The sequence below is a fragment of the Anabas testudineus genome, chromosome 18, assembly GCF_900324465.2.
Source record: "Anabas testudineus chromosome 18, fAnaTes1.2, whole genome shotgun sequence".
Taxonomy (NCBI): domain Eukaryota; kingdom Metazoa; phylum Chordata; class Actinopteri; order Anabantiformes; family Anabantidae; genus Anabas; species Anabas testudineus.
In genome coordinates this window covers 4,055,796-4,068,840 of record NC_046627.1, presented here as the reverse complement: position 1 = coordinate 4,068,840, position 13,045 = coordinate 4,055,796, and the positions used below count along the sequence as shown (strand labels likewise).

At 43.3% G+C, this 13,045-nt stretch overlaps 1 protein-coding gene and 1 long non-coding RNA gene across 2 annotated transcripts in view; one reads left to right on the top strand and one right to left on the bottom strand.

Moving 5' to 3' along the window:
- The window catches only part of LOC117153069, a 37,844-nt gene extending 36,187 nt beyond the window's left edge, over positions 1-1,657 (top strand). Inside the window, exon 2 of the long non-coding RNA XR_004463486.1 lies at positions 123-1,657. This is a non-coding gene — a long non-coding RNA (uncharacterized LOC117153069). The remainder of the gene's footprint in view (positions 1-122) is intronic.
- Positions 1-13,045, bottom strand: part of LOC113168709 (NACHT, LRR and PYD domains-containing protein 3-like) — a 175,499-nt gene that overhangs the window by 149,955 nt on the left and 12,499 nt on the right. The window contains exons 4-6 of the mRNA XM_033326632.1: positions 7,767-7,845; positions 6,166-6,394; positions 4,209-5,995 (exon numbers count right to left, since the gene is read on the bottom strand). Coding sequence (XP_033182523.1) covers positions 4,209-5,995; positions 6,166-6,394; positions 7,767-7,845 — 2,095 coding nt within the window. The remainder of the gene's footprint in view (positions 1-4,208; positions 5,996-6,165; positions 6,395-7,766; positions 7,846-13,045) is intronic.

Genomic DNA, 13,045 nt, shown 5'->3' with positions numbered 1-13,045 from the left:
CAGAGGAAGAAGGTGGGCTTTACTCAGTCTGACTCACAGAATCACAGAGACGTTGACAATGGAGGAAACACATCTTCAACGTCTGATCTGTGAGTAAAAACCTTTGTGTCTTTTCTTTACAGTGGTCTTGATGATGGCTCGGAGGAGGCTGAGCTCAGCTGTGAAGAAACACAACAAGGTAGAATCTGTTTGCAGGATGCAGGAGACATTTGGGAACTTTGCTCCTCAGAAAACAACAGTCGGTCGGTCAGTCGACAACATCCATGTCACGAGGTGGTGACACTTTTAATCTGAATCACTGAGCAGACCTACTAAAGATCTTATGATTTAGGGGACGTGGAGCATTTTACTTGGAGCATCTTTACATGAAAACTGAGCTGAGAGGAGTAAAAAAACTCAGTTAGTGATGACTTAGCAATTATGTACTGGTAAAAACTGACTTGTGTCTGTTGCAACTTTCCATCAGCAGACAAACAATACTTTGCTGTTACAGCTTAGAATTGTGACGTATTACAACTGAATGAATGTCTATGATGAGCTAAATGGTAAACAGATTCACAATATGGTTTGATCAGATGTTTATTTTATATCGACACAGGAAGTCGTTGGTGTTATTTTAAAACATGTATGTACATGAAGACTTTTAAAGGGTATGGGTATTTTAACCACACATACTGTTCACTGTCAGTTTACTACTTACATTAAAAAATTTCTTAAATTGTATTTATGTGTGTATGTTACCAGTGTCCACAGTGTATCTTTATATATTTATTTTTTCATAGATAACATGTAGGTGGTTAGATACACACACTGCCTCTGGTCAGATCTCCCTCCATCTTTATGTGTAAAGAAAATTTGACTAATACAAGTATCAATATAATGTATAATCATATGTTTTACAGAATGTAAAAAACACACATTGTTTGATACTTTCACTCATTAACATTTGTAAATGCTGAATTCAATACACAAACACACCAACTTGAAAAACAACAGAAAAACAAAAATTATGATATTTGGAAATTTCAATATAAACTCACAGATGCATATAAAAATAGACAGAGTTGACAATGACAGAGTTTAGGACGATACTTTTCTTGGAGTAATAATAGAAAACAGAATCACTTGGAACAAAATCAAAAAGTACAAACTAAACTATTAAGATTCAGCCTCAGTGAGCTCCCGCCCTGACCTTCTTCAGCGTTTCAGAACTGTTTCCTGTGGAAAAATGGGTCAGAAACTGAAAACCTGAAAAACTGCAAGAAGATGAGATGAAACTCTGAAAGGACAGTTGTAGGTTTGAACACATCTCAGAACTTTGAAAAAACACATTTGTAACACTGAAAAGAAGAAAGCATTTTTTCCACATATTCAAATCTAATTTTTAAATGTTTGAAACTTATTTTGCTATTTTCAGATTGATTTTCAGACATTCAGCTCCGAGTTTCAGTGTTGTCAGAAGTGATACTGTCTCATCTCATAGAAATTTAGAAACACATGAGCACAATCCAAACTAAAGTCAGATCATCAAACTACAGTTAGTCCATGGGACAGGTTCTGTTAGGTAGATATCTAGAACTTTACTTACTAACAACCACACATTCATGTTTCTGATGGTTCACTCTCAGAGCTTCTTTAACACCAACACAAAAACTCTTCTTCCACTTGGACACTTTGGATTTTGCTCCAAATGTTCAACTGAAGCTTTTCCATCACAGAGACCAAGAACAAAGTTAAATCTAATAAAGCTCAATTTGAGCTCAGTGTGTTGGTTCAATACAGCAGCCTGAAGGAACACACTGATGTCCTGCTGCAGGAAACAAACACATGCTTTTATTCTGAAAGGTACAACTTCAACTTCATTGTTGGATCAAGTCAGACACACAGATGTGTTTCCAGATGTGTTTGGATGCTGTAGATGAACCAGCAGCACTTACAGATACAGTCAACAACAACAGTGAGTCCACTCCTGGTCAATATCACTAAAATGTCAAGTCACATCAAATCGTCACCATTTCAGGAGATCTGACTTTAGTTGGACTCATTTAACTCCAAATAAAGATGATTTGTGAACAAAAGTCAGAAAACTTTCTTTGAACAGCAGCACTGATGTCTAAGAATGTCAGTGGATCAAAAAGAGAAAGAGAGAAGAGACGGAACAAGACTTCAGAACAAGTCCTCAACATCTGGATCCTGGAATAATCGGAGCTTCATCTTTAAAGGACTGGAAGAGGAACAAGTTTAAAAGGAACCATTTAGAACTGGTTCAAGAAGAAACTGATTGAATCCATGAATCTGAAAACGTGTGTGTGAGTGAAAGAGACAGACATGTACAGACTGAACTATCTGTTCAACAGAGACGACGTTTCTCTGACAGGACGACACTCTCAGTACTACACTGAACACAGAGACACTGAGGAACCAGGAAACAAGAACCCAAATCCAGGATAAAGAGGTTCAGTGAATGTGGTGTTGAAGGTGTGGAGGTGGATCAGTTTGTCAGAGGAGACTCTGTAGAAGGACAGAGTCCCAGCAGGACAGTCCACATACACTGCTACTCTGTTAGTGTCAAAGGTGGAGCTGGATGTAAATCTGTTATTGTGATAGACATAGTAATGACCATCAGAGCAGCTCAGACTCCAGGACTGATCATTTCGTCCAAACAAACTGTTCTCACTGCTTTCTCTCCTACTGATTCTTCTGTAACTCACTGATATAGAAACCCCTACACTCCACTCGACCTCCCAGTAACAGCGACCAGTCAGATCATTACTACACAGCACCTGAGAGCAGTCAAATCTGTCTGGATGATCAGGATATGACTGATCCTTGTTCACACGTGTCACCTTCCTGTTGTTGTCAGACAGTCGTAGTTTTCTGTTCACTGTGTTTGTGTCGATGGTGAGTTGACAGAAATCTGATGGAGAGAACAAGACACAATCCAGCTGCAGTTATTAATCTATCATCAGTTTGATGAGGACTCATGACATCAGGGATTTGAATGAGTGATGTGACAGTTTGAAGATGGTTGAATGTTGCTGCTTTGTTTTCATCAGTCTCATTAAAAACACACTTACACTTCCTCAGACCTGGTCTCAACCATCGGACTCCACCAGGCTCCACCCTGAAAGGAGGAGGGGGTCAGAGCAGCACATTCTCTTTCAGCATGCACACATGGACATTACATGGCTCTCATACACACAGTGTGTTCTGGTTCTGTTCTAATGGAGACTTCTCCAAACCTGAGAGTGTCCAGTCTCCAGTGTGGATCATCCAGTCCAGCAGACAGCAGCTTCAGTCCTGAGTCTCCTGGATGATTGTAGCTCAGGTCCAGCTCTCTCAGATAAGAGGGGTTGGAGCTCAGAGCTGAGGCCAGAGAAGCACAGCCTTCCTCTGTGATCAGACAGCCCGACAGTCTGCAGACACACAAAACAACTCACGGGTGACTTGGTAGTGTTTTTTCTTTTAGTAAAGACCACCATCACATGGAGTCTATTTGTATTTTATGCAAAGTTAGTCACATACAGTAGAAAGAAAAAGTAAGTGAATTATTTCCAATTTCCTGTTTTGCAGAAATTGTTGATGAAATGAGATCTGATCTCAAAAAGTTGATACAACACCTGAAAAGTCCTGATATTTCACATCTTTAGTGAACACAACCACTAAACATACAGAGTGATTTTGGAAAAAGTATCACATCAAATAGAGTCAGGTGTTTACAAATCCAGTCCAATGAATGAAATTAGGCAGTTTTTTACCACTCCACATTAAACAACAACATTAAGAAGAAAATTAAAAATTCTCATGGAGACTACTACTGAAAATGTAGTTCAGTTAATGAATCCAAACCTGAGAGTTTCTAGTTTACAGTGTGGATTCTCCAGTCCAGCAGACAGAAGCTTCACTCCTGAATCCCGCAGGTTGTTGTTACTCAGGTCCAGTTCTCTCAGACTAGAGGACTGGGAGCTGAGAGCTGAGGACAGAGCTACACAGCTTCTCTCTGAGAGGTTACAGTCACTCAGTCTGAAAAACAGTGATGAATAAGATGACAACATTTGTGTTAAAATCAAATCAGTGATTTGATTTGAATGAGTTGTAATACAAGAAAACAAGTAATAAGTTATTTTCTTTTATTCAAATATAGTAGCTGTGGATTTAACAATTAATAAATTCCACTATCTTTACACTTACACCACTTTCTTGGAGACTTTGACGACTCCCAGCACAAACAGAAGATCCTCCTCGGAAAAGTGTAAAGAGTATTTAAATGGATCAAACACGTCCAGATCTTTTCCTGATGACACCAACATGAAGAGCAGAGCTGACCACTGAGCAGGAGACAGTTTATCTGTGGAGAGACTTCCTGAGTTCATGTACTGTTGGATCTCCTCCACTAGAGAACGATCATTCAGTTCATTCAGACAGTGGAACAGGTTGATGCTTTTCTCTGCTGATGGAGTCTCTTTGATATTCTTCTTGATATACTCAGTTGTTTCCTCATTGATCTTTGAGTTATTTCCTGTCTTTTTCTGCAGACCTTGTAGGAAAGTCTGATTGGTCTGCAGTGAAACACCGAGAAGAAAGCGGAGAAACAAGTCCAGATGTCCATTTGGACTCTGTACGGCCTTGTCCACAGCACTCTGGTGGAGAAGTTTTAGTTCAGGTCTAAACAATTTAGACCACAGAGAAGTTGACTGATCTTCAGACAGCAGATTGACTCCAGATTTGATGAATGTCTGATGGACATGAAGAGCAGCCAGAAACTCCTGAACACTCAGATGGACGAAGCAGAACACCTTGTCCTGGTACAGTCCTCTCTCCTCTTTAAAGATCTGTGTGAACACTCCTGAGTACACTGAGGCTGCTCTGATATTGATGCCACACTCTGTCAGGTCCGATTCATAGAAGATCAGGTTTCCTTTCTGCAGCTGCTCAAAAGCCAGTTTTCCCAGAGACTTGATCATCTTCCTGTTTTCTTTATTCCAGTGTGGATCTGTCTCAGCTCCTCCATCATACTTGATGTTCTTCAGTTTGGACTGAACAACCAGGAAGTGGATGTACATCTCAGTCAGGGTCTTGGGCAGCTCTCCTCCCTCTCTGGTTTTCAACACATCCTCCAGAACTGTAGCACTGATCCAGCAGAAGACTGGGATGTGACACATGATGTGGAGGCTTCGTGATGTCTTGATGTGGGAGATGATTCTTTTGGCCTGCTCCTCATCTCTGAACCTCTTCCTGAAGTACTCCTCCTTCTGTGGGTCGGTGAACCCTCTGACCTCTGTCACCATGTCAACACACTCAGGAGGGATCTGATTGGATGCTGCAGGTCGTGTGGTTATCCAGAGGCGAGCAGAGGGAAGCAGGTTCCCCCTGATCAGGTTTGTCAGCAGCACATCCAATGAGGTGGACTCTGTCACATCAGTCAGGATCTGATTGTTGTGGAAGTCCAGAGGAAGTCGACACTCATCCAGACCGTCCAAGATGAACACAACCTGGAACTCTTCAAACCTGCAGATTCCTGCTTCTTTGGTTTCAGTAAAGAAGTGATGAACAAATTCCACCAAGCTGAACTTTTTCTCTTTCAGCACATTCAGCTCTCTGAAAGTCAATGGAAATGTGAACTGTATGTCCTGGTTGGCTTTGTCTTCAGCCCAGTCCAGAGTGAACTTCTTTGTTAAGACTGTTTTCCCAATGCCAGCCACTCCCTTTGTCATCAATGTTCTGATTGGCTTCTCTCTTCCAGGTGAGCCTTTAAAGATGTCTTCTTGTCTGATGGTTGTTGCTGGTCTGTCTGGTTTTCTGGATGCTGTTTCAATCTGTCTGACCTCATGTTCCTCATTGACCTCTCCAGTCCCTCCCTCTGTGATGTAGAGCTCTGTGTAGATCTGGTTCAGAAGGGTTGGGTTTCCTACTTTAGCAATCCCCTCAAACACACACTGGAACTTCTTCTTCAGATTAGATTTAAGTTCACGCTGACAAACTGCAGCTGAAGTTCCTGAATGAAACCACAAAAACATGATCAATATAATTTTTAATGAAAACACAGTTTGACAGTTTCATGACCCTAAATGATTCACATTTCAACATATTAACACTCCACATCTTCAGCTCTCAGTAAACGTCTCATTTGTCCATGATGTTAAATGTTTAGAGAAATCCTCTTACTGCTCTGCAGACAGTCAGCCAGCTCCTCCTGCTTCATTCTCCTCAGGACGTTCAGTGTGATCTTCAGAAATGCCTCTCTGCTGCTCCTCCTCTGATCTTCATCCTCATCATCCAACACATCCTCATCCTCCCTCTGATTCTCTAAGCATTGTGGGTAATCTGGACTCAGAACCTTCTGGATCTTCTTCAGCTCGTTCTTCACAAAAGTGACAATGTTCTCCTCCAGCAGCTGGAACAGAATGAGAAGTGAACATTTAATTTACAGTAGCAAGAAAAAGTATTGGCACCCTTTGGGATTACGTTACGAATTTTGCTTGAATTCGTCTTAAAATGTGCTCCGATCTAACTCACAACAATGCAAAAACACAGTCTGCTTAAAATAATAGTACACAAACATTATATGTTTTCATGTAAATATTCACAGTGCAGTGTAAAGAAGAATCCTAGAGTGTCAGCTAAAGACTTACAGAAATCTCCGGCACATGCTTACATTTTCTGTTGACACATCTACAATAGGGAAAACATTAAACAAGAATGGAGTACATGGGAGGACACCATGGAGTAAGCCATTGCTGTCCAAAAGAAACATATACATTTGAAGTTTGCAAAAGAGCACCTGGATGTTCCACAGCACTAATGGCAAAATATTCTGTGGACAGATGAAACCAAAATTGAGTTGTTTGGAAAAAACACGCAACACTATGTGTGGAGAAAAAAAGGAACAGCACACCAACATCAAAACCTCATCTCCACTGTAAAACATGGCAGAGGGAGCATCATGGTTTGGGGCTGCTTTGCTGCCTCAGGGCCTGGACGGATTGTTGTCATTGATGGAAAAATGAATTCCAGAGTTTATCAAGACATTTTGCAGGGAAACGTAAGACCATCTGTCCGCCAACTGAAGCTCCATAGAGGATAGGTGATGCAACAGGACAATGATCCAAAGCATACAAGTAATTCAACAAAAGAATAGCTTCAACAGAACAAAATACAGCTTCTGCAGTGGCCCAGTCAGAGTTCTGACCTCAATCCGATTGAAATGCTGTGGCATGACCTTAAGAGAGCCATTCACACCAGACATCCCAAGAATATCGCTACATTGAAACAGTTTTGTGAAGAGGAGTGGTCCAAAATGACTCCAGATCGTTGTGCAGGTCTGATCTGCAACTACAGGAAACGTTTGGTTGATGTTATTGCTGCCAAAGACGGGTCAACCAGTTATTAAGTCCAAAGGTTCATGTACTTTTTCCACCCTGCACTGTGAATGTTTACATGTTATGTTCAATAAAAACATGAAAACATATAATGTTTGTGTACTATTATTTTAAGCAGACTGTGTTTTTGTATTGTTACAGTTAGATGAAGATCGGAGCACATTTTATGACCACTTCATGCAAAAATCCACGTAATCTCAAAGGGTGCCCATACTTTTTCTTGCAAGTGTAAACTGGTAGAAGACAACATGTGATTCATGTGTCAGTCTGAAGACCTGCTGGTCTGAACAGAGCAGCATGGACTCTGTTAGGACCTGAATGGTTGGTTAATATTTAATCTGGGTTTTATGTAGTTCATATTCAAAGTGTGATTGTACATGTACAGACCATAAACACAGAGTCCAGGTCTGGTTGATGCTTCTGGGCAGACTGATCCCTCTGAACCTCTGAGCTCTGCTGCTGAACTCTGAGGAGAAAATATTAATTTTAAGTAAAGTTTCAACCATATTTTCAGCCAAACTAGTGACGGTGAGGTTTGTTCTGTGGTGTCAGGTGTTGTGATATAATCAGGTGTGTCCCCAGATTTGTCTTCCTGATTTCAAGACGTTATTTGACACCTGTTGATTATCAGCTAAAATAAATATAAGATAGTTTCTTTTTGTATTTATATGCAAACTTTTTTCTATTTTATCTGAACTCTGGTCGAACACTGATCTTATTTTCTATCATTTGTAGACTGTGATGTTCTTTACCTGATCATTTCTGCACTTAGTATTTATATTATTCCAAAACAAACTGATTATATGTTGATAGATTTGTTAAAAACTTGAAAGATTTGGTGAAATTCTGAAAAACAAATTATATCATATAACATGTTAAAGAACAAGTTTCCAACATTTTACTTTTCTCACCAAAGTAACAAAGACTGTTTTCACTAGTTTTCCACTGTAAACCTGTTTTTCATAACTCGACTGTTCATGTGTATTTTAATGTAAAAATCTTACTGAAGGTTCTACACATTTAGTTCTAACTTATTTTATTGGTATTCTTTAATTAATATCTTTAATTAATATTGTCTTCAGGTAAATCCATAGATACAGTTCAGGTTCAGTAGGCAGACACTCTCTCTACATTTAAGACCAGACTTCAAACTTTTCATCTGACAGATTAGCGGGTTTCCAGCTTGATTCTCTTTTTTAATCTTGTTACCATATATCTACAGATATGTTTATGATGATATGTTACTTTAAATCAGTGCTTCTCAAATAGTGTGACCCCAGGAAACATGCTTTTTGGCCGTACTTGAATAAAGTGTAATTGCACATCCAGCACAGTAGATGGCAGTGGCGCTATTATTGAGTGTGCGCAGAGCGTATTAGCTCTATGGTGTTATTGCACCCAGTATGGAAGAGATTGTTTTTGTGATTGCTGACTTACCCACTTTAGAACATTTAGATTCATCTGTGAGATGTTAACATTTCCTGACTTGTCCTGTTTTTTAATAGTGAATCTATGCTGACTGTAGCTGTTCTGTTGTTTCTTTGTCTGTTTTATTTTTATTTTGTACGTGACATTAACTAGATCTCAACTTGAAGGAAAGAGCTTTGTGGTCGCATTTTTCCACTGACTTAAATGTATAAAGCTTCATGTAATTGAATATTATTATTCTAATTATCTTGAGAGGGTGAAAACAGTTGAAATGTTAATAGTATAATAATAATAATAATAATAATAATAATAATAATAATAATAATATATTATTATTATATTAATATATAACAATATTGAACTTCCACTCCCACTTCTATTTCGTATAGGCTTCGCCCTCTAAGAGCTGTCGCTATTGGGATAAGGGCGAAGCTGGATGTAGTCAATGCCTCACTGGACCACCGGAGTCCTCAAGCACCAACAACACCAGTCCACCCAGACCATCTGTCCGCCAACTGAAGCTCCATAGAGGATAGGTGATGCAACAGGACAATGATCCAAAGCATACAAGTAATTCAACAAAAGAATAGCTTCAACAGAACAAAATACAGCTTCTGCAGTGGCCCAGTCAGAGTTCTGACCTCAATCCGATTGAAATGCTGTGGCATGACCTTAAGAGAGCCATTCACACCAGACATCCCAAGAATATCGCTACAGTGAAACAGTTTTATGAAGAGGAGTGGTCCAAAATTACTCCAGATCGTTGTGCAGGTCTGATCTGCAACTACAGGAAACGTTTGGTTGAGGTTATTGCTGCCAAAGACGGGTCAACCAGTTATTAAGTCCAAAGGACCAACCTAACAAGGAAGTTAATCAATTAAGGCAACAAGGTCTTCTGCAGAGCCGTCCTGTCCAACACAGACGGTGTCCCTCATGACAGTGTCAAAAACATCCATTCTAATAAGGAATCAACACACATCAGAAAAAGACACATGTTGTCAGGATGTGCTATGAGAATGTTCCAGTTCACATGCAAGCACATCCCGGCGGCGCGTGTCCGAGCGGCGTGCGCTCTGAACTGACAGAGCTCCACCGGTCGTCATGCACGCTCAGCACAGAATGAGATAAGGAGGATACCGACGTATCCCGCAAGTAAAACGTATAAAAAGACACTGGGATGCCCACGATGCCGCTGTACATATGTCCTCCACTGACATACCTTGAAAAAGGGCTGTGGAGGTGGACACGGCTCTAGTGGAATGAGCACGAACATTGCACTGACACATAAGCCTGTGTGATAACTTCACACAACCAGTGAGACAGCCGTTGTTTGGACAAAGCTTTCCCTTGGGAAAGTTCCCTGTAATGCACAAACAATTGTTGAGTCTGTCTGAAAACAGCTGTGCGCGTCACGTAATGTGACAGTGAACAAACAGGACAGAGACGGTGCGCAGCCTCCTCCTCCTCACTACGGTGGGGAGGAGGGAAAAACCCCTCCAGTGTAATGACTCTGGATTTAAAGGAGGAAGTCAGTATTTTAGACATGAATGCCGGATTAGGTCTGAGAATTGCCGAGGTTCCATCTTCCCTGATAACGATGCAGGAAGGAGAGCCCGACAGCGCACACAAGATCACTCACTCTCTTAGCTGACCTCAGGGGTAAGAGAAATGCTGTTTTTAAAGAAAGGAGCCTGAGAGAGATTTGCGATATAGGCTCAAAAGGAAGGTTTTTAAGAGCGCACAAAACCAGCGGCAGTTCCCACTGAGGCGTAATATTACGAGTCGGAGGCCGCTGTCTCTGACACCTCTTTCCAAAACCCTCATAACAGCTCCCGATCTACCAATAACTGAAGAAAAACCAGAATTTGGGGAAGGAAGCAGGAAGTGGGATATATGTCCTTCTCCACACACCATCGCTGAAAAGCTGACCATTTTGCTGCGTATGAGGCTGTGGTGGATTGAGCTCGTGCATTCTGAATGGTGCGATTTACTGCAGACGGCAGACCCAGGCTCTCTAAACGTTCCCGTTTAGGGGCCAGGCCCACAGGCGCTGACCTATCACTGGGTAGTGGTGGATCGTATTGTCCATCTGTGAGAGCGCTGCGCCACGGCAGCCGCCAGGGATCGCTCAACAACAGCTGAATCATTGTGGGAAACCAAGACGCACTTGTGCGCTCCGGAGCCACCAGAATGATCGACAGACGCTCCTCCTGTACATGTGTCAAGAGACGTGGAATCAGAGGAATGGGAGGGAAAGCATAGAGAAGGTCTGCGGCTCAGTTCTCTTTGCCGGGGATATAAAACAGCTCTGATGGAGCGGAGCTTGCTGTGGGACCACAACAGCAGATCTCTGGCTATTTCCAGCAGGCGGGCTGAGCGAACACCGCCCTGTCGAAGTGATGTAAGCTGCAGTTTATGTGGAGAGACGGCGGTCTTCTCCATCTTCCTCCCACAACTTGAGACAGACACATGCCGCCCCAGTCGAACAGAGATGCCTCTGTGAACACCGAGATGTGTGACGCAGCTCCGTCAAGGGGAACTCCCTCTGACGACACACGGGGGGCGGGGGGGGGGGGGGGGTTCCAACAATTCAGATCCGACTAATGGAGGACGGGACAGACACCATGCATCTCCTGTGACGGATCGGATCCAAGCGGAGATGGCAAAACCACCTATGAATCTTCCGCATATGAAGAAGACCGAGGGGAACCACCACATGACTGGCTGACATCATGTCCAGTAAACGCATCACTGACAGAGCTGTCACTACAAAATGAGGCGAGATGCGCGTGAGGAGAGAAACTAGTGCCTCCCGTCTCGCGGGAGGGCAGTGGAGAGCTCTTTGTCCAATTTATGGCAAAACCCAGCAGAGACAGGTGTTCCACGAGCTGAGCTGTGTGAAGCACTGCAGTTTCTCTGGAGGAAGCTAAATAAAATAAGACTCTGATTCCCCTCCTGTGTAACAGTTCCAAGGCTGTTTCTACACACTTGGAGAACGTGCGTGGAGCCAGTGAAGCATGGTGAGCATGTGAAACGGTCGTTTTATAATGTGTTTGTTGACAGATCGAGTATGAGTCTCATGCCGCCCGTCTTTTGGAACAAGAAAATAGCGCGAGTAAAAACCTTTGTTTATCTCGCCTTTAGGGATTTCGGAACGCATCGCTGGCACAGAGTGTGTGAGTGCGTTGAAGTGTACCTGTGAGTGGGAAACGTGTGCGTCAACATAAGGGCTGCAATAAACTCAGGAGAAAGAAGCGGACTGGATGTCAGGTGATCTTTATTGAGAGGTGGTTTGCTCTGAAAAGAGCCGTTGTGTGCGGCAGATTCCGCAGAGTGACACACGTTCCCCGCATCCCGTCATTGCTGTCTCTGCTTGCGAGGAGGCTCGGCAGGCAGTTTTGACCAGGTGCACGCCGGCTGACGGTTTCCAGCAGCCGACTGGCTGGGGGCAGGCCGCCTGGGTGCTGGCGGGACATGGTGAGGATAAGGAGGAGGAGGAGGCGGTGGAATCGCAGTGAATGGAGACTCAGCGACAGCTGTGGCTGAAGGGCGTCTCGGTCTGACGCGGGAGTCTCTGCGATAGCGCCAGGAGTCCTGGGGGTGCGGAGAACCGCGTTGATGCATGGCTCCATGATGTGAGTCTCTTCACTCTATCCGCCTCCTCTGACGCTTGTTGCATGTGTGAGACAGCTTCCTGAAGGAGCGGACCAAACAGCCCATCGGGGCTGGTAGGTCCGTCCAAAAGCTCTTCCTGATCTGTTCAGAAACCTGAGACATGTGAAGCCACATGTTACACTGTAACATGGTCATCCAGGCCATGATACGGGACTGCGCCACCGGCGCAGCTGACGACAACGTGAGGATGGCCGCTATAGCCTTGCCGATTTCGTCCGCTGACTCGGTTGGCAGCACTCCAGGCTGCGCAGCGATGGAAGAAACAGAGGAGCTGAGCAGGGCAAATTATTGATGGCGGCTGCCGTCTGAGTGGCACACTAGTGTGTGCGGTTGGTGAGGCGGGAGGTGACCTGGTCACGGGAAGATGGCGGAGTAGGCCGACGTCTGCCGAAGAAGGTCGCTTTAGGGAGCAAGATGGAGGCTAGACTCAGCTCTAGCGGTGGAACGGCAGGAAAGCCACGTTCCATCTCCCCTTAGACCCTGGTGAAGGGTTCATAACGAGTCACCGGAGCCTTCAGCTTCCCAGGATTCTGACCGGCCTCCGATAGGAAGGGGCAGAGGGT